Source organism: Ambystoma mexicanum, chromosome 10 (genome assembly GCF_040938575.1).
Source record: "Ambystoma mexicanum isolate Mex_15411 chromosome 10, UKY_AmexF1_1, whole genome shotgun sequence".
NCBI classification, from domain to species: domain Eukaryota; kingdom Metazoa; phylum Chordata; class Amphibia; order Caudata; family Ambystomatidae; genus Ambystoma; species Ambystoma mexicanum.
Genome location: NC_090932.1, coordinates 1,578,227,969 through 1,578,254,480, shown reverse-complemented (window position 1 = coordinate 1,578,254,480; position 26,512 = coordinate 1,578,227,969). Strand labels below are relative to the sequence as shown.

Below are 26,512 nucleotides of genomic sequence, written 5' to 3'. Positions count from 1 at the left end.
GACACACAGTGCAACTAGTACCAATATCAGCGCCCATAATAACACTTTCAGTCCATCTGCCAACCATAAAGGCATCCAAAGGGAGCAGTATGCTATCCAGCTTTGATCTTTTCCAGTCCCCTTGGCTTCTTCCTCCATTTTGGCATGAATCTTTGACAGTCAGTTGACTGCTTCTGTCAGGGCACCATTCTCTCCATCATTGACAGGAACGAACGTGCAACAGGAAGTCCCAATTTCCTCCGTCCATTGCTTTGAGCATATCCAGAACATATCTGTTTTGGAGCGCCATCAGCCTTACCGCTCGGAGCTCTTCTTTTATTGCATTGAACCCATTCAGGGTAGAGTTTATTGACAGCATCAGCTCCCACCTGGTAATCTACAGCCAATTCGTGTTTGTATATGTCTGCACTGCTAGAACTATGGACGTGAAAAACATTTCAGTTCTGCTAAATAACCTATGTTCTGGTGGCACATCGCCTAGAGCTGTTTCTGACGCCTCTGAGAAATAGTTGCTTCTTTTCACTCTACTCACTTCCTCTGACCTTTTTTCACTTCCCTTTGCTTCTGTTTGCACAGAACTCTTTTTTTCTTGAGTTGGGGTCGACCTTTGGGAAGCCATCAAGCTTTATGTCCTTGTGGGGCACCTGCAGTGATGGCATATTGATGTGTACCAATGAGCAAACTCTTCACAAGTTGGGTGGCAGCTTCTCGTATGCCTTGACTACACATGTCCAGTATTGGTACATCAGTACTGCAGTGCCCATCTTCATTGCTGGGTGCTTTTTAGTGTATATACACTCTGTGTTATCTCCAACCTTCACTTCTCCTTCATTTTTGTAGCACAATGCCGGTTTCTTCTGGGGCATTATAGTCATTGGCCTAGCTTCATTTTCTACCCAAGTGATCAGTTTTGCACTCGCACCCCATTCCTCCAGGCACTTGTCATTTTCCCTTGTACTGTATTCACTAGTTATTGTACTACGGTGTGTGCTCTGCTTCCTACTACTCCATCCTTCCATCCTTCTTCGGTATATACTTGGCCACAAACACGCATCTGTGGTCTTTCCCAAAATCCTGGTTCTCCACCTATTTCCTTCACCCACCTCTTCGGGCAGGGCTTCTCCTTCAATTTCGTGTTGCCTTTCTGAGGCCTTTTAGTTATGTACTGTATACCTAGTTCTAACTGCTAATAATTGTTCATCATTTCAAGAGTCTTTATTTAACTGTCTTCATATGGGGATATCGCTCGGGAAATCCATCTCAATGTTGCTGTTTTCCCTTGAAATCTTTCTTGAGTTGTTACCATAGACAGGTACATCAGGCATTGGGCTCTTGCTGCTGGTATTTCATTTGCTGTGAACCTTCTGGAAGCACTCATGGTGTAGGGGATTAATGAGCAGACATAACAGCGCTCCCCAGTGGTTTCCTTACCTACTTTGATCATGTGCTTGTACCACATGTTGTTAGACACTCGAGCAGTGTCATTGAGCTAGAGATCCACCCCACTCATGTCTGTGTCAGCACTGCACTTACTTCTCCTTACCGTGCTTTCAGTGCTCTCCTGTCCACCTGACATGGTCGTTCCACCTGTTTGGGTCTGGGTAATGTTAGTAGAGGATACAGTGGTCACTAGAAACAAGTGAAGTTCTCCAGAATATGAATACAAATACCCCACTTGGAAATAAGAGACAAAGCAAAATAAGCACATTTTTTATTATTTTACCCGTCTTTACCTGTGCTGCTAGATTCTTGTGCAGCTTGAAGATATCAGTAGCCCGCCTAAAATGCACAAAAGTGAGCGTTATTGTGTTAGTGTCAAATTTGTTTTAAGCCCTGTGGACCAAACAGTCACTAATTGCAAATATAAATAGCTGTTCACACACATTTCTAATCCCTGGGTCTCTTAGTATGACAAGAACTGAAGGGTATCCTCGTTCAAGTTGTGGGTAAGCTTGGGCCAAATATGCTATGAAAACAAGATAGAATACTTTAGGTGGACGTGCTCGGAATCTGTTGGGTCTCCTAATATAATGGACAAATTGGCCAAAAAGATATCAGGTTGTAAATCATTGGGAAACATGAAAATGCATCAAATATCAAAGTCAGCTTTAATGAAGACTGTATGTAGAGAATAAAATAAAAAAACAGACAGTGTGTATCCTCACTCTGCATGCGTAGGAAGTCCTTGCTCTAACTCTGCTGCCCTTGAGCGAGTAACCATTGGGGGACCTCCACTCGGCAGTGTAAGTTCAGAATTATCGTTTTGTTCCTCTTGCTGCTGATCGTTGGCCCTATTGATCTTTTTGCCCAGTGAAGCCATAGTTTTGTAGGGCTTTGCCTCTGAGAGGTGCTTCTAGACGGTCTTTCCTTCCAATTTAACGGCTCTGTCAGCCACCGCCTCAACAATATATGGTCTGGTAAATCTGGGTGCGTCCCATCGCCGGATGAAATTTCACAAAAGTACACTGTGACCGGGACGACACAAGTCATTCTGTCAGAGAGTCCTTTGGTTCGTTGACAGTTGCTTTCTCCACTGTCTTCAGGGCCTCACTGGTGTCGTTGTATCTGGTGAGAGATAAAAGAGGCACTAGCAATCAAGGAAGTAATGTAATCAAACATTTCACAGCCTAACATAGCTGCACTACTCTCAGCATCCTTTAGTGTCCTAGCGGGAGGAGCCCGGGGAAGTTCCATGCGCTGTCCTGTCACCATGGGGTGTTAAATGGTGGTCGGACCCGGGCTTATTGCACAATGCAAAAAGTGCCAGGGTAAGCAATGGAGGCAATTCTTATTTGTGCTCTTTTTGGTTTTGGTTTTGGCTATGCTTTCCTTCAAGAGGCCATTGAGACATTCACACACCCTGTTTGCCTGCGAGTGATAAGCACAGGAAAATGTATATTGAATGCCTAGCAATGTTGTAATGTGCTTGAACATTTCATTGGTGAAGTGAGGGCCATTGTCAGACCGCAGGACCTCACACACGTCCCATCGTGGGAATACTTCCCGGACCAAGAACTTTGCTCCTCTGAGAGCGTTGGGATGGGAACAGGGGCCTAACCCAATCCACTGAGAGAATGGGCGCACAATCACTATCATGTAGCGGTATCCTTGGCAAACTTGGATCATGTCAACATAGTCGACATGGAGATGTTGAAATGGACCAGCTGGGCGTGGTATGGCACCTCTCACAACTCTCAAGTTCAGCCACATGTTCCGAAAAGTTAGGACAGAGCCATGTTTCTCTAATATGGGTGGCAAAAACCTCCTTCCCTGTGTGTTTTGGATAATGTTACTGTGTCATTTCAATAATTCTAGTGTCATGACCATTTTCCCTGTGTTATTCTGCCTCCATAGTGCATCTGTTTGAGAGACTGTAGATCCCCTCCTAGTCCACAAGTCTTTCTCCTCCCTGGGTGCAGCTCCCTGAAACTCCATTGTCTGTGTTTCTGGTAACACATTGGGCCTCATAACGAGGTTGGAGGCAGCCATGGAGCTATAAGCTCCATGGCTGCATCCAAAACCCTTCCAACTCCGCCATGGTGAATGGAGCAATTACCGGTCCATTCCGAGGTCAGAGGGACCAGTAATTCCCCATTCACCAGGGACATTCCCCATTCCCATTTGAGCCCCTATAGGGCTCAATGGGAATGGGGAAGGCGCTAATAATGGTACTGCAAATTGCGGTACCGTTATTAGCTCTAGAGTCCCTTTGCGGGTCCCGTCCTTAACGCCTGCAAAAACCAGGCATTAAGGAAGGACCCGCAAAGGGAACTCGTAGTAGGGAGGTAAGGGATTACCGGTGCCGGTAATCCCTTAGCTCCCACCTCGTAATGAGGCCCATTGTATCCTTCCTTTAGTACCATTGTCCATGCATAGTCATGGGCATGTGACAAAGTCTCAATTTCTAGGAGCTCTACAAAATACGTGGTGCACTTTGCTTCTGAGTATGTTACTTCATTTCCCCTTGAGACAGGATCTTCTGCTCGTGTGTGTTCGTGGCATTTCACTATGGCTATCTGCGTGGGATACTGTATAACTTCAATTAATCTGCATAATAAATTGCATGCTGCACTGGCGATCCGTCTTCCCTCCTGAAGCCCCTCCTCATACATCGTGACAGTCCTGAGTGTAATGTTGACATCACGTATGCAGAATCTGAGTATATTGGCACACCCTTTCCCCCGATGTGTTCCAATGCCAATATTAAGGCCACTAATTCTGCTGCATGTGCTGAATAATATTATGACATTTGAACACTGACCACTACCTCACTTGTTAGATCCTCTCTCAACCTCACTACTGCAGTTCCTGTATGTCTGGCCCCATCCGCCTGGTCAATTGTCGAAGAACCGTCAATATAAAGCATGTCTCCCCCCTCAAGTGAGTGCTCCTGTACTGTACGGGTGGCACTGAATTCCTGGATGTTTTCTGTGCAGTCATGTGCGTAATAACCATCCTGCCGGATATCGGCAAGAAAAGTTGTTGGTTTAATGAGTCTGCATCTCACTACCTTAAGTGATGGGTTTGATAGCAACACCTCATACCCCGATGCTCTGTGTAGTAAGTGTGCTCTTTGGTTTCTCTAGTATCGCAAAGAGGGTATGCTCCACATGAAGTGGTGCTGCACCCCCTGATAGTACCTGCTGAATTGTCCACTGCAAATGCGACAGCAGTCAAAGATTGTTCACAAGGATAGTGTCCTCTCATAACTGGGCCAGGTTTCCCACTGTAGTAGGCTATTGACTTGTGCCCCAAACTTATCTTCTGTGTCAGTACTGCTTTAATTACCACCCCAACGGTGTGTGAGAATAAAAATAAATCCTTTTTGTATTCTGGGATCCCTAAGCTGTGCAAATTGCTTCTTTCAGCTCGTCGAATGCCTCAGTTATTTCTGATGTCAACTTTAATATCTTGTGTCCCTTTTGAGCTTCATTCAGAGCACCCAGTAAAGGCCTGGTGTAACTGCTATAATCAAAAACCCATTCTCTGCAGTAATTACACAACCCCCCCTCCATGCTCCTGTGTTGCTCCCCTGTCCCCCCACCCCTCTCTATGCTCCGTTTTTTCCACGTTGTGTCACTGATGTTCTCCTGTCCCCCTTCTCCCCTTCCATGCTCCGTTGTTTCCCCTTTGTGTCTCTGATGTTCCCCTACCCCACCCCCCCTCCATGCTCCTGTATTGCTCCCCTGTCCCCCCACTCCCCCTCCATGCTCCGTGTTGCTCCCCTGTCCCCCATCCCCCCTCCATGCTCCATTGTTTCCCCTTTGTGTCTCCGATGTTCCCCTGCCCCACTCCCCCCTCCATGCTCCTGTGTTGCTCGGCTGTCCCCCCACCCCCCGCCATGCTCCGTGTTGCTCCCCTGTCCCCCCACCCGCCCTGCTCTGTGTTGCTACCCTGTCCCCCCACCCCCCTCTCCATGCTCCGTGTTGCTCCCCTGTCCACCCACCCCCCTCCATGCTCCGTGTTGCTCCCCTCATCCCCCCTCCCCATCTGAATTGTCCCCTTGCCCCCTCTCCTCCTCTCTCCCTTTTCTTCTCCTACCCATCCATATCCCATGCACCTCCCCTGTTATTTGTCTTTATGACCCTCTTGGCCTCTCTCCCCTGTTTCTCCTTTGGTGTGGTCTCTCTCCCTCTCTGCACTCTGCTACCTCATATCCTTGCTTAGACATGCTTGATGGCTGCATGTCCTGTCCGCCCCTCTATCACCCCTCTCCCCTCTTCCCCCCTCTTTCTGTCCCTCATGCCATTGGCACTTACTCCTATCATGTGTCCCTTGACCTTTGATAGCAGCCTGTCTGTCCATCCTCCCCTTCCTCTTGTTTTTCACTTGCATTACATCAATTGTCATCATGCATTAATGTTACTGCTTGTTTGTTCTCATGTTCTTTCCCTCCCTCTCCCCTCCATAAATGTTACAGCACTTGCACTATCAGAAATGTCGCCAGGCCTAGTACGATAGTTATTTTCACATTCTGAATTGTTTCAAGGACTTGTAAGAATGTAATTTGTTTCTCCCATGTTCCCTCCCTCCTTGAAGCGCTTTGAAACACATTGTGTATAGGCGCTATACAAATAAACAATCAATCAATCAAAAACCCCAAGAATTGCTGCATCTCTCTCACTGTCGTGGATTTTGCTGTCCTGCGTATTGCCCCCGCCTTTTCTGGAGTCACCTGTCAGCTATTTTGGGAGATCATATGGCCAATGTATAGTACCTCTTTCTGACACTACTGTAGTTTTGCTTTGTCCACCTTGAATCCCTGATCAGCCAACGCTGTCAGCATGTGCACTGAGTCGTTTCTACACTGGTCTTTTGTCGCACTGCAAATCAAAATGTTGTCTACCTACTGTATGACTGTGCTCTCCATCTGTACATTGCCTAGGTCCATCTGGAGGACCCTATTGAATATGGAGGGTGACTCACAGTACCCTTGAGGAAGTCTTGTATGTTTCCACTTCTGGTTTCTTTAAATAAAGGAAGCCGAGTATTGTGAGTCTGGGTGTAGTGGTATGGGGAAGAAGGCATTCTTCAAGTCTATGACCATGAAATAGTCAACTTCCACCGGAATGCTAGACAAAATTGTCGCCGAATTCGGAACCAGAGGATACTCTGCTTCTACAATGTGACTAAGGGGACGCAAGTCCTCGATAAAACCCCATGACTCCCCTTTTGCTTTCTTAACTGGGTACACAGCAGTATTGCATGGTGATGGTATTAGAATGCCTCGCTCCACTAGTGCTGCAATTCTCTCATAAATGCCCTCATCTGCTTCTTTGGATAGTGGGTATTGTTTGACTCTGGGTAAAATTACTCCTAGTTTCAGCTTTATCTTCACTTTCCCCACTCATTTCAGAAGCCCCACATCATAGGGACTTGTGGTCCAAAGAATGTTATGTTATGTTAATGAAATTTGTACAGTGCATGGTCATGCAGGGTTATCATGGCGCTCGAGCGTGAGGAGGTAGCCATCATCCAAAAGCAATGGAAGACTAGAACACAAGTGTTTTTAGCGCTTTCCTGAACACCAAGTGATTAGACAAGTTTTTTTTACTGTCAATGGTATGTCATTCCATATTTGCCCGGCAACCTCAACCTGAACATTTTTGCCTGGCTGGGATGCTGTACGTGCATCCCAACAATAGTCTTCTAAATATCATAACAAAATTAACTGCATATATATATATATATATATATATATATTTTTTTTTTTTTAATTTAAAAGTTATCAACTTTACAACTTAAGAGAAAAGGAACAGACAAACGAACAAGAGAAGGATGCACCAATTGTCACATACAATAATAAGTCCTCACATACATGTTTTATATTATCAGAAGAATAAAACAATTATTGTACACAATTCATTTTGTACCTAATTAAGTCAAATCACAAATAAAATGTATGAAAGAGAGAACAGATTTCTTCCAGTGCAATTATCAACATCTATATTTTGACATTATTCTGAATTGGGTAGTGTTTCTAAAAACCTTTTTATGGCTATATACACAGATAATCGTTTGGTTGAGAGGAAAAAACTCCATCTCTCTTCTTGTTCGAGAGTTTCATATTGTAGACAATGTTTATATAAAAAAACTTCTCGCTCTCTCCCCACCCAAGGACACTCCATAAACAAGTGTCGCAAGGTTTCCTCAGCTTCCACTTTTCCACAAAATCGACAGAAGTTTAAAGATGAGGGAATACGTTTTTGCTTAGCCATTACTGATCGGGTAGGCCATAGATTTAGTCTAAATCGTAGTATGGCTGATCGAAGTGCAATAGATGGAGATCGAATTAGAGATGGTTCACAATCACCAAAGTTTGTTTGCAAATGGGTTATCTCTAAAATCTCTGTAGGTGTCACATGTTTCTCTAGTTTGAATCCAATCATCAAACTGCATATATTAAAATTTGATACAGTGAATGTTCATATTTATCTTTAATAAGGCCATACTTTTTGGTGGGCTGTACATTGTTGTAAGTGCTTGCTGCCTGAATTAATTATGATGAGCATAGCCAGGGCCTTTAACTTGGACGGTGGGCTGTTACCTCTCTGTAAGGCCCAGAAAACATGGCAATGTGGCCATAAGCACCGTGTCACGATATTCAGTGGCCTGTTTTACAACTAAGTGGTCTACCAGGAAAATAGCAGACAGGAGATGCGGAGTTGAGGGGATCCCATCTTCTATATGCATGGTTGGCAAGCATTTTACCAGAGATGGTAGTGGTGGTGGAGTGGAGTCAGCTAAGTGAGGATTTCAACTTTGGCCCATGGGAAAATGGAATGGGTACCAGAGAGCAGCAGGTGTAGACTAGAGGCAAAGGGGAAGGGGCAAGAACAATTGGAACACAGGCATGTACCATGGATAATGGCCACAATCTGCCCAATTGATTGCCTTAGCCCTGAAAGCTTTGTGCTAACATTATGATTCGTGAAGATGCTAGAGTTCTGGTGTTGGTGGGATCCTGCGTTTTCTGCTCTTTGTTTACCGAATGTTGTCTTTGTTTTTCCTAAACAGCCGGAGTAATGGTCTCAATCTGCCTCGAGATTCTCACCCAGGCAGCAAGACCCAGTGGGTTTGTGCTCATAAGCTCTCTGAACTGGTTGGCGCTTTACGTTATTGGGCTAATCTTCCCATACATTGTGGTAAGTTGTTCAATCTCATGACTGAATGTCCCGCACAATCCCATAGAGCTATATAATGAAAGGTATCCTTGTTTCGAACATGACGATCGACCTAAAAACAACATCACTAGAGTGTTGACTTCAGGGTGAATCTTGATCGCCAATGAAGAATAAGAACTCTTGATTGCTGATGTAGAATGTGAACTCTTGATTGCTGATGTAGAATGGGAACTCTTGATTGTTGATGTAGAATCAGAACTCTTGATTGCCGATGTAGAATGAGAAGTTGTGATTGCAGATGTTGACTGAGAACTCTTGAAGATGCTGTTCGTTTTTTGAAAGTCTTCCATCTTTAATATTAGCATTGAAAAACTTGCTGGAAATATTCAAGCACTTGACCATGCCTTGTAAACAATGCAGCAGCAGTAGAAGTACACACCATCTAGAAATCCAAAGTCCAAAAAGTGACGCACTCAGCGTTTGAGCTGAACTGAGCCATAGATCAGGGCAGTGAAGGTGCACGCCAAAATGAGAGCAGACCACTAGTTCGTAAAATCATTCCCACGGAAGCTTCTGGCAGCAATCAGAGGTTCCAGACACACATGCCTTATCCAAATATTATTTTATTGTGCAAGCATTGGAGAAGAAGGGCCCCCTCTGACAATGCGTTTCACCCAACATGGGCTTCGTCCAAGTCAAACATAGAAAGTGTACATACAAGTTATATCCCTGGGAAAATCCTATCATAGTGTCTATTCTATATCATTTTCCATACACCATCAGTGCGCAAAAAAACAGTCATCTTGGAATGGTGACATTATACGTGCACAGCCTAAGCACTGAACACTACCTAAACCTCAAAACCATCTGAACAATGTCAGTAATTTACATTAGTACCCGGCAAGGGTCAATCAGAATGTTACAGACAATCTGATTGGCCCTCGCCTGGTTCCTACCCCACACAGAATCCCTCAAAGCTTTTGCTTCTTTCACTTCCCCGGTGGGGAGGTGTGGCAGCCCCTCATCCAATGAGGAGGCTGGGAACAGGATAATCCCTGTTCCCAGCCTCTGCAGGGCTGGAGGCTGCCATCCTCCCCCGCCGGGGATTCGGGTAAGTGTATTCCACACCACCACCCCCATCAGCCCAAACAATCCCCTCCCTTCCCTCCCAACCCCACTTACCTTCTTTTTCTTCCGTTTCTGAGAGCGAACACGCTGGGAACATTTCTGTTCCATAGGACTCCATGGCGGGGATTGAAGGAATTACTGGTGCTGGTAATTCTGGCATTTATTTGCTGGTGGGGGGCCTGATCTACCTCCAGCTCTTGGCTGTTCTGTTAAGTTATGTGTTATGTGTGATAGGTGTGACATGAAAGCTGAGTGTGATGTCACATGGAATGTCATGGGTATGTACATTCTGGAACATTCCATGCATGTCAGAGCTGGGGGCTGCTTTGTAGAGGAAGTACCAGAGGATGTCTCACTTACCAGTACCTACCTGGATATAATTCCTTAATTGTTGGGGTGCATAGACCAACCACCTTGGTTGGTGGCACTATGCTGCCACTCATTCTGTGTGTTGTTGCAACACCATTATTCCAATGAAGAGAGGCAAGGAGAACAGGTATGAAAAGATTTATACTTTATTGCAAGCCAACACCTTTTACCAAATGACAGACAGCGTAACGCCCCACATTGCGTTAACATAATTCTGTGGCAATCCCCAATCCACTTTCCAAACACAGATGTGCCCTGGATATGCAAAGCATGTGTGCATGTTGCACATGTTGGTACGCATGCTTCCACACTATGTGGATGTAGAAAAAAAAACAGTGTGAGACTTCTCAAGAGATGCCTGCCATTAATTGTGTCATCATACCAGGCTCCACACCAAATCATAAATGGGTGTATACATGCATTGCAGGATGAGAATGGAGATGTGAAATCGCAGCATGTCAATCTACACAAATGATGCCATCACTTACTGATCCAATACATAACCTCCTTGCACGCTGTTGCCTTGATCTGTCTGACACATGTCTGACACATGTATCAGCTATCCTATGTTGCACTATCAACATGATCATACGGAGCGCTGCAGCCCCCTCTCAAAAGTATGGCCTCAATCCAACTCAACAGTCTGGCTGCTGACACAGAGCAGGGGGCAGGGTAAGCAAAGCTAGGTTATCAAACATCTGCATCCATACCTGCAGAGACACACGGGTGGTTAGATAAAGAAAAGACTGATGTCATATCCAACCATTGCAGCCTTGTTGCAAAATGTCAGGCACTGATATGCAGGGGCAACCTAGGTGCAGGTCAAGAGCAGCACTGGCATGATCCATGAAAAATGTCTCCCCACACCGGCTGTGCTCAGCTACATGCAGTTCATCGATCATTCAGCTGAAAGGGGCCCCTTAGGTGTCTCTCGCGATATGGAAACAAGGCAATAACCATACACGAAAGGATGTGCTCGACACGAGGTTCAAATTCCCAATGCTATGGTTTATTGCAAGCAAAAATAGTCCCAATTGGCCAACTGTGGTCTCACGCCCCGCGACGTGAGTTTTCTAGACCTCAAGGGAAGCAAGAGAGCGAATTACGTACATCAGTTACATATATACAAAATGCATATCATACAATCAGCTATGTCATGTTTAACACCCCCCTTTATTAAGTTTCTTTGAACTCGGGATGACGATGGACATTTCCGACGGGTCTGACAATTATGACACTTTCGATGTCTTATCTAGTAACAATGTGCAATTAGAAAGTGCGGAAGCATCTTCTAGTTGTTGAACAGAACACGGTGGTTCTGTTCTTCGAAGCAAGCTGCACACGGGGGAAGAGTCACATTCCAAGCTTTGCAATCTATGAGGTACTATTCGTGTCCTGGGAGCTGACATGCTCTAAAGGGTTTTGCGAAGGGGGGCCGTAAGAAGAACATAATTCAAGCCTTTAGCTGCTTTATTCTAAGATATTCTACCACAGTACGAGACTGGCTAGCAGCTGTGAAATGATTAAATGCCCTGCAGCTCTCCCTCAAGGCTACAGAGAGGGAGTGTGGGCATTCCTTTCTGGGCTACTCATGAGCAGTTTCAACAAACTCCTCAGTCCCGCGACCATGCCCTTTCATATTCAGACAACAATGTTAACAGTTGAGCAGAGTAAGCAGAATTCGCAAGAATTGCAAGCTGCAAAGCAGTTTTAGACAGAAAGCAATGAGCAATGGTTAACAAGCAAAATGGCGATTCTTGCTACGTTTAAAATGGCCGCTTGTTCGTCAAGCATAGCAGTCTGTATTTCTATAATTCTGTGCATAAGACGGTTGGCCTTCGGCCATCAAGTTACGTCTGTCATTCAAATGAAGGGTATTCACTTTTCCAGATTGACACAGCAAGAGACAAGCAGAGTGAAAGTGTTCATGCTGGAGGGTCTGCCTGTTATTATGCAGGCCCACCAAAGAGATGACAGCACACCACTGACCTGTGTGGAGTGCATTAACGGCTGCAACGTCCCGCAGCATGGTCATGACAGCTCGGGGCAGTAGATCATCCAGGGGTTGGTAGGATATAGGAAGTCGATTCCCAAAGGGAGGATGCATCTGCTACAGAAACCTGCCACACAGACATTAGCGCCAAGGATATAAGCCATGGAACATTCGGAGGTAGTGATTTGCACGGCCCTTCTCCTATGCACACATGCATGCCGTATTCCCATTACTTTCATAATCTCACTCAGTGCATGGACAGTGCCTAACCCACTGCACTGCCCATATTCAGTGCTGTCAGTCATATGCAAGGCTGATGCAAATACTTCCCCATTTCTGTGTATCACTGTTACTCCAGCAGCATACCATAAATTGCGGATTAGACCGTGCACACTGATGTGGGGAAGGCATAAGTGACTTGCATACATCCCATGCTCCGATGCTTCCATGTAGCTTACATACTGACTCCATTACCACACCCACAGGGGACCCTGATGATGGAGATGGTGGAGCTGAAGACAGCGGTGATGCTGAAGACCCCATGGAGGGGGCCATGTTAGCCTGACTCTTCCTCTAGGAAAGCCTCTGAAGCTCTGCGGGACACCATCCCATCACTGCAACTCTTTCCCGGCTCTCCACTTGCAGAACAGCCAAGTTGCCCAGTTAAGGCAATCAATACACTGCTACCACTGTCACTACAACAGACAAGGTCACCATGGCCCACTCTGATGCTCTGCCGAAGAGGATTGGAGACATTATGGTGGTGGCAGAGAAGATCATCACCACACCCATGGAGCAACATAGGGAAGTACGGAAGCCTGCTGGGTATCATGTCGGACCCCTAGAGGGACCCTGACATCAGTCCCCACCAGGGAACAGGCATTTACTGTCCCTCTCCCTCCTACTTCACCCATTGCCCCAACACCTGTTCCTAGCAGTGTCTTAACTGACATTAATGTGAAAATGTCAGCCACTCAGGCAGCCAAGGCAGAAGAGAAAGGAGAGAGGGGGTAAATACTGGTTGTGTGTTCCTCTTTGGCGGCAATGTTGGGAGAAGTCCAAAAGTCCCGGGATGATGTGTTGTATGAGTTGGAGGCAGCCAACTAGCTCAGGCTGATTTGCATGAGGAGGTGCGGCCATCAAGCCGAGAGGCTTGGGAGGATACTTGGCTTGCTTGAGAGCAGGCCTCAGCGTTTACAGCAGTATCTGCAGATGCCTGGGCTCAGGCATGGGAGGATACTCGTCTTGCTCGAGAGCAAGCTTCTGCGTGCACAGCAGTATCTGTAGAGGCCTGTCGTCAGGCAATCTGAGGATACTCGGCTTGCTTTAGAGCAAGCCTCTGCATTTACAGCAGTATCTGCAGAGGGCTGTGCTAAGGCAGCTAAGGCATGGGGGGATACTTGGCTTGCTTGAGAGCAGGCCTCTGCATGCACAGCAGTATCTGCAGAGGCCTGGGCTCAGGAATAGGAGGATACTCAGCTTACTTGAGAGCATGCCTCTACATTTACAACAGTATCTGCAGAGGCCTGGGCTCAGGCAGGTTCCATGTGTTAAAATCGCGGCAAAAATGGCCGTGAACACAAAATATTGCGGCAAAAAGGCTGTGGTTTTGCCGCCGCAATCCATGTAAAGGATGTGGGGGACACCCCCGCAACCCCGGACCCATTATACCATTTAAGGGGAAATGGTGGCCACCCAGAAGAGAGAGACACACAGCATTAGTCAGCCTGCAATCAGACTAGCACAAGCCATCTGCCTCCTTAGTCAGTCAGTGCCAGAAGAGGAATGCCTCTCCACTCTGCCTCAAAACCCTTTTTATGAAACCCCCTGTCACTCCAGAAAAATACCTCCCCTTGACCAGATCCACCCACATGACTCGATGTCTTCTGTGCCTCGTATTGTGCTAGCTGCATTGCTGAATAGCAAAGGGATAACTATTTCTTGCACATCCTGCTCTAATACAATGCCATGTTTTTAGTAGAATGGATCTTCACATTTTTCAGCTTAGTGCACAGAGCAGATTCAGCCTGCACGTTTAAAGTTCATTTTTCTTTCCCATTTTCAGAGAATTATGCATTGGCTCAATCTGCATCCTGTTTATTTCATGGTCCAATTTGCACTAAATCTTATTAAGGGAATCAATTACATGTTAGATGGGGTTGGGTTAATTAGTATGTTAGTATTTTATTCGGTGCAGCTCAGTACATTAAAAGACCATCCTGGAGCAAAGTGATAATTCTCTATCATGTGCTCTGAACATTGACAGCTACTTAAATTCAGCCGAGACTCATACTCTTGAGTCCTAGCACTCACACCCTTAGCCCTAGTTGAAGTTCAAACCCTTGCTAAAATGTGAATGTGAATGATGAAATGTGGAGTCTAGGTGTTGAAATGCAGAGTTTAGATGTTGAAATGCAGAGTCTAGATTCCTACTCCTACAGGACACAGTTTGCTCTACTAGTTGTAAACATGCCTGTTAATGGTCAGGGCAGGGGGCACCTAGCAGGGAAAGTTCACAGATCACTCAATAATTCATGTGACACATGCCTGGTGACAGGTGCAGGGCACCTGACAGAGTGATGCTCACTATAACCTGTCTCGTTTGTAACCCAACCAAACTACCTATCTGTGTCCCATCACCTGTGCATGCTGTCACCCAAATGCATGCATAGTAGGATGAGCTAGGCTAGTCAATGTGCCTACATGTGCATACCCAGTGGCTGTACCCAATATTTCAGTTATGCTTCCATGACACATGGCAGGTTGCTCGGGATTAGGATTGTGGAGTTGTGGGTGAAGCTGGGAAATGTGGCACATGTGTGAATGGCAGGCCCACAACACAGATCATATTTATGTATCTATCTATTTCTATTATGCTGAAAACCCACAGGCATTAGCGCCCACAAACACACAGCAGAACAAACAAATCAGACAGGACAGAGCAGGATTTCTAGGAGGGTCATATTGCAAGCACACTTTGGCTGAACAGTAAAGTGTTTAAGGGATTTGCAGAAACAGGGCAGATGAGCTCCCTGTTGTAGTTTCAACAGCAGGAAGTTCCAGACATGACTGGGAAGGACCTGCCTCAACCATTTGTCCACTTGAATCTGGGGCAATATAAGAGAGCAGAGTTACCTGAATTTAGAGTTCTCTGTGGTTCGTAAATGACCAATCTTTCCTTCAAATATGTAGGAGCTTTGTTATGAAGGCATTTACAGACCAGTGTGGCTGCCTTAAACTGGATTCAGAATGTTAGCAGGAGCCAGTGTATATCTCCTCCGATGGAAGAGACATAGGGCCTCATTACGCGGTAGGTGGTAAGGGATTACCGGCACCGGTAAGGTCACCGGTGCCGGTAATCCCTTACCACCCTATTCCGAGGTCCCTTAGTGGGTCCCTTCCTCAACGCCTGGTTTTACCAACGTTATGGATGGGACCCGTTAAGGGACTTTAGAGCTAATAATGGTACTGCAAATTGCAGTACCGTTATTAGCTCCATCCCCATTCCCATTGAGCCCTATGGGGGTTCGAATGGGAATGGGGAATGGTTCCTGGAATGGGGACTTACTGGGTCCTCCAAGGTTGGAATGACCCGGTAAGTCCCTATTTCGGGAACCCAGACCCGAATGCGGTAAGGGGGTAGCCATGGTGCTAATAGCACCATGGCTACCTCCTACCACGTAATGAGGCCCATAGTCTCTCAGAGAAACCACTTTTATAATGTGTATAGCATCATTTTGTAGGACCTGGAGTCTATTTAGAAATCCTTTATTTGCACCTACTAGGAGGGCATTGCAATACTCAAGCATTGACAAAATATTGGCTCGATCTATGGTAATGCAGTTATCCTCTGAGATGAAAGGTTTTTATGTGGCTAAGCAGCCTAAGATAATATTGGCCTTTTTTTTCTTTGTCACCTGGGTAATATGTGCCTCTGCACTAAAGGAGGATTTAAAATAGATGCCCAGGGGTTTTGCTTGTCCAAGTGTGGGATGTTACTATCCTCAATACTGAAACTAGAATTTCTGGAGACTAGTTCAGCTCAGGCCTGAATGCATACGAAGCTCAGAAGTTCCGTCTTACTACCATTGAGACAAATCCAATGAGTGGTCATCCAATGTCCAATCATATTATAGACTAGGGAAAGATTAGCAGTGTCAATGTCATTCTCCCTATCAAGCTGAAGTATCAGCTGAGTATCGGCAGCATCGTTTGTAAAGAATACCCCAATATTGGCAAGGAGAACCCAAAGTGGTTTGATATATTAAATAGAGTAGGTGATAAACAGGCCACCTGGGGCACAACCACAAGAGATTGGGGCAGGCCCCGAAATGGCATCACCCCAGAGCACATTTGACTTCAGTCTACTCTTTCCTGTGAGCAGTTACTTGCGTCGTCAAAGGTGTCTAGAGGTCATTTGTGGTCTAAAAGAACGAACGCGGATAGCGCCAATAGCGGCCTGGCTACCGCAGAGGTCGTAATGAGGGCCAAAGTCACAATGGGCCTCATTATAACTTAGGCGCTCCCGTAATGAAGGGTGCCGGTATGGGACCGGCACCGTTCACTACAGGATGCCTGATTACGAGGTCCCCTGGCAGGACCCGGAACAGACGTCTGGTAAAACCAGACATCCTTTCCGGGTCCCGCGAGGGGACCAAGGAGCTAATAACGGGCCCTTTATTAAGGGGCCCGTCATTAGCTCCATCCCCATTCCCATTGAACCCTATGGGGGCTCAAATGGGAATGGGGAATGGTTTTGTTCATGAGGAAATACCGGGTCCTCCAAGGTCGGAATGACCCGGTAATTCCTCATTCACAGAACCCGGTTTTGGAGCCCGGTATGGAGGCAGCCATGCCCTTTTTAAGGGCATGGCTGCCTCCATACTCGTAATGAGGCCCAATGTATGGCGAGGAAAATGCAGAAGAAGCAAAGACATTCATCCCTCACATGCACCAGGGTAAGGATGCACAAAGTGCAAACTTCCGGTGTTATGTCCACGCAGAAGATGTGCCTCGTGTGAATTCAGACCAACAAATCTTATGGGCAATACAATGTGGTTTTAAATTCAGACCGTTCATGTGAATGGAAGTATTTGGACGTTTTCAATTATTATATTTTATGTTTCGATTAATACATACATGTACATGTGTATGTGTTTGTAGGACTTCATAATTCAGCTCCCAGCTGATCTCACCACCATCACATTGAAAGCGTTTCTGTTGTAGCCATGTGAGCAGCCTCTACATGAAAGCTCCATTCCAGAAACGGTGCTCTGGTGTAGCCATCTGAAGCAAGCGGTAAACTTGGCGAACACTGATTATATTCCTTAACTAGTGCCCAGCACTTAAGCATGAATTAAAGGGCATTGATAGGAATGGCGACCTTTCCATTTCTATCCTACATGCTTTTGTCACTTACACTCCAAATAAACGGGTTGTATGTGTTTTAGCCATTGGTGCATAAATCATATGTACTAAGTTTATTTTGACACATACTTTTAACACATTGGGCCTCTTCACAAGTTGGGCAGTATCCCGGCAGTAAATCTGCTGGAATACCGCCCGGCGCAATTACTGTTAGCGCCACTTGGTCCGGCGGTATTGCCGCCGGATCACAAATGGCAGTGCATTCCCCATTTGTTTTTGTCCATAGGACTCAATGGGGCATTTTTGATGCAATTACCTTGGTGGTAATTGCGTCGCGGTAATTGTGCTGAAAATGGGCAGGAAAGTCCACAGATGTACCTCCAGCTCAGATCTCGAGTTGAATCCTCCAACTTTCCGCCCTTAATAAGATGGCAACACTATTACTACCACATTTTTACCGCACTGTCCAACTTGCCATGAGGCCCATTTTATAATACATTCACATAAACATTAACATTGCAAAACCATTTTGCTTGACAACATAGCCTCTTTATTTTTCTAATTCTTAAACCGCCCTTCTCCTTTGCCACAACGCCCCTTGGAAAGTTAGGATACTCAGAGGAAACCACCCATCCAGTTAGGATGGTATATGTAGGACCTATAACTGTCTCATAACATAAGGACAATCTCCCTAACAGACATCCAGCAGAGTTCCTCTAGGATAGCATGATAGAAAGGACCGGTCCAGCTGAGGGCTATTTCCACATTTCAAGGCAACACATTCTCTTACCAAGGTCCAGGAAGCCATTCAACTGCGACCTCAACCTGGCCTCTGCGTAGAGCTATGCAGAGTAATGAGCATGCCACTACGTCACAACTGAAGCCCATGGCAAACATATGTATTTATTTATTTATTTATTTATTAACATTTATAGAGCGCACAACAGCCCTTAGGCATGAACTTGCTGGTTACAGGAAAGAGGTGTACATAGCGGTTGCAGGCAGCAGCTTCGCTTGGCGGTTACAATGTAGCAGTTTAGCTTAGTGGTTACAGGACATAGGGCCTCATCACGACCCAGGCGGTAAGTTACCGCCTGGGCCGTGACTTTACCACCATGGCGTAAACTACGTTTATGCCATGGTGGTTGGCGGACTTACCGCCCCATTCCGACCTTGGCGGGGCGGTAAGTCCCCAATCCCCATTTACCCTTCCCCATTCCCATTTTTGCCCCATAGGGCATAATGGGAGTGGGGAAGGCGTTAATTACGCCACCGTAAATTACGGTGGCGTAATTAACTCCATGGTCCCTTAGCGCCATGGATTTTAACACCTGCTAAAAGCAGGTGTTAAATTCGCCATGGCGCTAAGGGACCTCGTACTCAGGCGGTAAGGGTCGGCGCTGTTTACGGCGCCGTAAACCCCTTACCGCCTGGGTCGTAATGAGGCCCATAGTATGCATAGTGGTTACAATAGATACAGTAAAGTTAATTACATGCTTAGCTTAGCGGATACCTGGGAAGCAGAGGGGTAATGTTACATTTTCTGCTTGTTGAGTTAGGTGAACCTGAGGAGTTTTTTGAACAGAGTGGTTTTGAGGGTTTTGCGAAAGATGAGGGACGGTTCTGCTCTGAGCTCACTAGGGAGTGCGTTCCACAGTTTGGCCGCTATGTGGGGGAAGCCTAGACTTCCGGCATTAACATAAACAAACAGCATCCATTTTATATGTGTTTACTTCCCTATGGTCTTACTTCAATGAGTGCAGTAGCTACACCATGTGAGTTAATTAATTGCGTGAGTCCTTGAATGCACTCTGGACCGTGCTTCCTTTGGCAGCACCGTGACTTCTCGTCCTGCCTCGCTGCATATCACTGCCGCAAGAAGCCAAAGTTCCACCAACACTCTTGAGGGAAAGGTACAGATATCATAATCTGGATACACTCTCTGATAGTTTGCAGCTATTAAAACATTCAGGGCCGGATCAGGCAACCTGCACTGATGACAGCGCTGTTTAACACATGCAGCACTGGCTCAGATTAACATCATAGATAACAGTGTTGTTTAGCACATATTTAGTCCACATTATTTACCTATAGTTTATTTGCATTCCCAATAAAAGGCCTCATTCCTCATTCCAAGTCTGGCCCTAATTCGGTAGTATTTCTGACAAACTATTGCCAAAATCGGTTACCCTTACCGCCACTTGGTCCCATAGGTTTACCACAGGATTACAAGTGGTGGTAGGGCGGTGTTAGTCCACGTTGTTGGAGTGCAAGGGACTCCATGGGGTTTTTGGTTGATGGGGTAAATCCTCCACTTTTCCTCCAATCCTAGAATTTGGTGGTGTGGTAAAAACAGCAGTAATTGTGTTACTGCCAAAAAAAGGGTCAGTAACAGAATTACCACCACTTTTTTACCACACCTCCAAACTCGGAATGAGGCCCTAAATATTTTCTGAGACAGAATTTTTAGGCATTGCTAATTTTACACAACAAGTACAATTTGTGCATGTGTTACAGCAGTGTTGGAGTAAGGCAGTGGGCATGGTTTGTCAGTGACCAAACAAGCTGATTCTGTATGTGTACACAGAACTAGGGAGGCACCCCAGGGCCCAATCCAGAGCCAGCCCTTCCTTTCTTTCCAGTTTAAATTGTCTATCTTATTTTTTGTTCTTCCTTTCTTTTATTCTTATTGTCTCAACCTCTCTTTTCCTTCCTCTATTTCATACTCTCCTTTTTTCTTTGAGATAGAAAAAAGGGAAGATAAAGATAGACAGAAAGAAAGTGTAGGCTCAGGGAATTTGGGCAGTGGGCTCTACACAACTCAACACTTATATGTTCATACTACTATTTGGCCCTTCACCAGAAACTCTCTTGCACCTCAGGAGTGATTGACAGAGAAATATGGCCGCGTTGACCTTACCAGAAACTGGGTGGACCTGGGTGGTAATTCTATAAATTACATTAGAAAAACAAATTAAAAACAAACCTGAAGCTAGATATTCAATACTTGGTTATTTAGCCCTTTGCAACAGAAACAATAATTTTTTTTATTATCAAACATCAATTCTTGTTTTATGTTTTTTAATCATGATACCAGCAAATAAGTTATTCCAATGCATTCTGGAAAAACCTTCTTTATCAGGGAAAACTGCAGGAAGTAATTATAAAATAAGAATATGGGCCTCATTACACGGAAGGCGGTGATCCAGGGTGCTATTAGCACCCTGGACCATGCCGGTAAATTACCGGCACCGCCTTGGCGGTAAGGGGATTTACCGCCCCATCCCAAGGTCGGTGGGGCGGTAAATCCCCCTTCCGCCATTGCCCTTCCCCATTCCCATTTCTGCCCCATAGGGCTCTATGGGAATGGGGAAGGCGCTAATTACGGCACCGCAATTTTGCGGTGCCGTAATTAGCTCCGAGGTCCCTTAGCTGGTTGGTTTTTAACACCTGCAAAAAGCAGGCGTTAGAGCACCAACCCGCTAAGGGACCTCGTAGTACGGCGGTAAGGGTTAACGGTCACCGTTGCCATTAACGGTGACCGTTAACCCTTACCGCCGTCCGTGTAATGAGGCCCTATGTATTACTTTTAAAATCATGAAATGAGAAGTTGTAAGTCATAAATTAGATGTAAATGTAAAAAACAAACCAACTAAAAATGTTTACTTCCTATGGACAGCTTGCATAAGCAGAACAGTAAATACTTGGGCTTACAAGTACTGGTGCTCTAAACTGTACTAGTACTATGAGACTGTACATGATTTTTGATGTCTGCAATACGTGTTCATCAATGCTCATATACCAATGCAAGTGTGATAGGGTACACGTCACAGTAAATAATTGAGGTTACACTCTTCATGCATGCCGCCAGGCCGTACTGAATCTAGTCTTTCTGTTGAAAAGGATTTTCTTTGTTCCGGCAAATGAGAAATGTTGGTGTTATATCAATCCGTCCGTATTACCTATAACATTTGAAAACCCATTTGTGCTTGTTCAATACATTGGGCCTCATTACGACCCAGGCGGTAAGGGGTTTACGCCAGCGTAAACATCGCCGACCCTTACCGCCTGAGTACGAGATCCCTTAGCGCCATGGCGGATCTAACACCTGCTTTTAGCAGGTGTAAAAATCCATGGCGCTAAGGGACCTTGATGTTAATTACGCCACCGTAATTTACGGTGGCGTAATTAACGCCTTCCCCACTCCCATTATGCCCCATGGGGCAAAAATGGGAATGGGGAAGGGTAAATGGGGATTGGGGACTTACCGCCCCGCCAAGGTCGGAATGGGGCGGTAAGTCCACCAACCCCCATGGCGGAGTTGGCAACTTAGCGCCATGGTCCATGGTGCCAATAGCGCCATGGACCTCCGCCAAGGTCCTAATGAGGCCCATTGTGCCTCATTACAACCCAGGCGGTAAGTTCCCTACTTTACCACCATGGTGTAAACTCTGTTTACACCATGGTGGATGGCGGATTTACCGCCCCATTCCAAGGTGAGTGGGGCGGTAAATCCCCATTCCCCATTTACCCTTCCCCATTCCCATTTTTGCCCCATAGGGCATAATGGGAGTGGGGAAGGCGCTAATTACGGCACCGTAAATTACGGCGCCGTAATTAGCACCAAGGCGGGTTAGCGCCTTGCATTTTAAAGCCTCGTTAAGGGTTAACGGCGCCGACGGCGCCGTTAAACCCTTAACGCCTGGGTTGTAATTATTGGGCCTCATTACGACCCAGGCGGAGGACCATGGTGCTATTAGCACCATGGTCCATGCGGGTGTCTGCCATGGCGGAATGGGGAATTACCACCCCATTCCGAGGTTGGTGGGGCAGTAATTCCCCCTTCCTCCATGGCCCTTCTGCATTCCCATTTTTGCCCCATAGGGCTCAATGGGAATGGGGAAGGCGCTAATAACGGTACCAGCCGTTAAGGTCGGGTCCCACAAAGGGACATCGTGATCAGGCGTTAAGGGTTTAACGGCGCCGACACCTTTTACGGCGCCGTTAAACCCTTAACGCCAGGGTCGTAATGAGGCCCATTGTCTTGCTACCAAGTATTTCATGTTTTGTGTTGGCAGATTCAAACAGTGCTCGCTCCCGTGGGATATTGCCTTCCTGGGTGACTGTCCAACATAGCGTTTACCACAAGGGCATCGTATGCTATAAATGATGTTCGCAATTTCACAAGTAGCGAAATCTGTTATGCTGATCTTCTCGCCTGGGCATGGGTGGTATATAATACTGCCTTTTGTGATGTAACTGTAATGTGTACAAATAAAATATGAAAAGGTATCAACTCTTATAATAGTGGTCTTAAGTTTTACACCATCTGTAAGTACTAAAAGGTTTTTCAAGTTCTTACTCCTAGTGTGAGCAAAAACAGCGGGACCGTTGGATAAGGTACTTCATTTGCTGCCATGTTCTAAAAGTTCGCCAATGTTTGCATATCATACTTTTAACTTTGTAACTCTGTGTGGAATATTTGGAAACGTGCACTAAAAGGCGTTGCCCTTTCATTGCTGCTCTGTAGAGTTTTTTGCCTCTTGTTTCCAGGGGCCAGATTATCAAATATATGCACTGGTGCTAAAAAGTGACCAAATGCTCTGAAATGTAAAATGGAGCAAACAGATTTTGTCACATTCCACATTATCTATGGGAAACGGATGTAATTTGTGAATATTAACTTTATGGTAGCATACACATTTTTTAAAGATTTATGATGTGTATTCAAGAAAATATTGAAAAGTTGATCTTGAATCAGCGGTACCAATACAAAAAAGTATGATCTAAAAACGTTTGCACAAGGGCAAACATTACCCAGGCTGTTTATTTGCACTATATCTGCTGCATAGCATGCAACTAAAGGTGTCTATTACGTTTCTTTTCATGTTACCCAGAAAACATAGCAAATAAAACAGCCTGCTCCAATTTCCCCCCGTTTTTAGATAATACCGATTGGGGCTGAACTTGTTTGCTCCATTCTCTATTATCAGAGCAGCAGAATTAGTGCTAAATTAATTTGCTCCACTTTTTTTGCACCAGTGCAAATCTTTGATTACCTGGCCCCAGGGTCTACATTTGCTTTTGCTAGATTTAACTCATGGTGGAGTAACCATGAAGCAAGTATCTTTGTATCATCTCATCTAAATGTTTTGAACCTTCTCCTCCTTGAAAAACAATCCCTGTCACCCTTAGAAATTGACTAGATGTGTGTTAGTGTGCTTAGAGGGTAGAAACGCACCTTGTGTAATAGGTTATTACAATCCATTGGTTTGCAGAATATTTTAATAACACCTTTCTGTGAATTCATCTCTACAGTTGCATCCAAAAAAGACAAACATACTGCTGCAAACTCTATGTGTTGCCCTACATGATTTCTGTAGCCCAAAAATGGGATAGTGGCAGATTCTCCCGCAATAATGACTGCTCTGACTCGTGTGGGTGTCTTTCTCTCTCCTGTTTCTTTACAGAGAAGCATGGGCCACTTCTGCTTCCTTCTGTTCCTGGGCTACCTGATCATCGCATCGATATTTCTCTTTCTGGTTCTACCCGAGACGAAGGGTAAATCCATCACAGAAATCACAGATGAATTAAGAGATATGCAGTGTGGAAAGATATGCTGTCATGGCGCCACCAAGACCATGTCATTCGAGCACATGGAAGTCACAACATTTTGAAGCAGTTTTGAACGCATCACAGTGTTGTATAGCACTGACATGCAGGGTCTCCATTGACCGTACTGAGCTGATGACCCTCGATTGACCCTCGATAGCCTGGCACCCACATATCTGCTACCTTATTCACAATCCTAGCTGAAGGTAACAATGGTGTGGACCCCTAAAACTGGCAACTCAAAGGGGAGCATGTAACGTCGGATCAAAAAAGGATCATCATCCTTTTGACCCCGGGGCCACTACCAGATCCTGTGCTTGTCCCGTAACAAATGACTTAGTGATCCTGGGGTTTTCCCCGCAAGCAAAGGCAATTGTGGGGACCTCACATCTGGATGAGCACCAACTGGCCCAGATGGGACATTTCTGATTAATGTGACATCCAGTCACACAAGCCTCCATTCTTAGAACCAGTCATCTCTTATCTCTACATGGACGCTCTGGAACCTGTGGAACCTCTGGGAGTTCTCCTCAATGAGCCCAACAATGCACTGCATCTTTGACTGCAGCCATTTCTTTAGACATCACTTGCAAAATGTAAGCCTTCTTGGCAGTCTCTGAGTTCAGGACAGCTCTGCAATTTCTGGACACATGGATGGGGGGCATCCCTGCTGCAGCCCTCAAACCACTCGAAGCAGTACCAGACTAATCACAGGCCTCAAAAAATTGGAACAATTCTCCCCAACTTTGTTGGCACCGGGAACATCTTTATAACAGCCACTATTGCATAGGAGGCTGTGACAACTCAAACGTTGCCTTATCTGGCTGAAAAACTCAAGAGGCTATTTTTTTTCTGTTACACTCGGGTATTCGGGAACACCATTCCACCGAACTCTTGCTGTTCAAGGAATTCCTCCAATAGAACTTTTAATCATCTGATAGACGGTCCCCTCACGCTCCTAATTTGGCCAACCCTGCCAAGGTACCTTACTGTGTACAAATCTAGCACATTGTGTGGCGCTTTGTTGCTTCGTAGCTAGGCTGGTGGTTTAGAAATATCTCACTGACATCCATAGCGGCAACTGAACCCTCTAATCTTTAAGCTACTCTTCCACTTTGGTCAAAACCTCAGAGTTCACCTCTCAGCATTCACTGAACCTCTTCCAATACAAACGACAGTGGGAATATGGGCTTGTGTCTTTCCCACAACACCCAACCAATCAGATCTCCACATTGACATGCAGTCGTCTTTGTACTTTGGACCCTCATCTAGACTGTGTGAAGTGGTCAGGGATGGTTCTAGGAGTTGCGAGGACCTGTATGGCAAAAGATGTGCAGGTTGCTTAACCTGCATACTTATTACTACCACTGCAAGTGAAATCACACATAATGACGTCACAGTGAGTGACATCAGTCTTTGATACTTGAGGGCCTTATAAGTATGAGCATTATAAGAATTTGCAAAGAGTAAGCCAAGAGGTACATAGGTTTGTGGTGTGCAAAATATGGTCACTATATTTCTATTACATATGACGCAAGACTATAGTTTATTTAACAATGACTGAGGGTTTACTATAGCATACGCTATGAACTGAACCATTTCTGGGGATCTCTTATTTTGGCAGGCTAGGCACAGTAAGGTATAATGATTTTAACAGGATTACACCCTTTAGTTATGTGGTGAAGCCGAGATTTTAACCAAATCTGTTATGCAGGCACTTGACCACATATTTTCACAGCTGTAATTGCAATACATGTGTGTTAATGTTTTTTTTAGTAATACTCTGTTTTATAGAGAGGACACGAATCACATAACAAATGCACCTGACAACGTGAACATCCTTATACCAATATGTTATGCAAAACGAATATCCTAATAGTTTTGTTTCCCTCATCATGAATGGAAGACTCCAAGTACCTTGATGCAAAGTAATGGGGTGTCCATCTCTCAGGGCTGTTAAACTGTGTTTCCAACACTTAAAGAATTGGAGCAAAAGAAAATCAAGTTAACCTGCTGTGCTTGCCGGACATAGACATGCAGCTTGATAGTATATATGAGGAAATGTGGAGTTCCACAAAAAAGCAAACCCTTTACATTTTGTGTCAAATAGGCACACATCATGAACATAAAGGAACCAGATTTAAATGTTGTTGTGCTACTCAATGTGATTGTCAAGAGAAAAGGCACATACCACTGAAGCTTGGTGGTCTGTCACAAGTAATGGGGACCATCACAGATATTATTAACCAAAGTTCACACTTATTATGGGACTTTGCAAACTCTGATTCCATGTTTTGTTGATGTGTCTCTATGTGTTCACGTTTCTGAAAGACAGAGCGAAAGAGAGTGCTTGTGCATGTCTTGCTTATTGTGTGTGTGTTTCCCTATAATTATAGTTTCTGTAATGGATGTGTTGGAG

At 45.3% G+C, this 26,512-nt stretch overlaps 1 protein-coding gene across 1 annotated transcript in view; it reads left to right on the top strand.

Annotated features, from left to right (window-relative positions):
• Window positions 1–26,227, top strand: part of LOC138493065 (solute carrier family 2, facilitated glucose transporter member 11-like) — a 190,337-nt gene extending 164,110 nt beyond the window's left edge. Inside the window, exons 10-11 of the mRNA XM_069620290.1 lie at window positions 8,518–8,645; window positions 23,952–26,227. Of these exons, the coding sequence (XP_069476391.1) occupies window positions 8,518–8,645; window positions 23,952–24,158 (335 nt within the window). The 3' untranslated portion in view covers window positions 24,159–26,227. The remainder of the gene's footprint in view (window positions 1–8,517; window positions 8,646–23,951) is intronic.
• The last annotated feature ends 285 nt before the right edge of the window (window positions 26,228–26,512 follow it).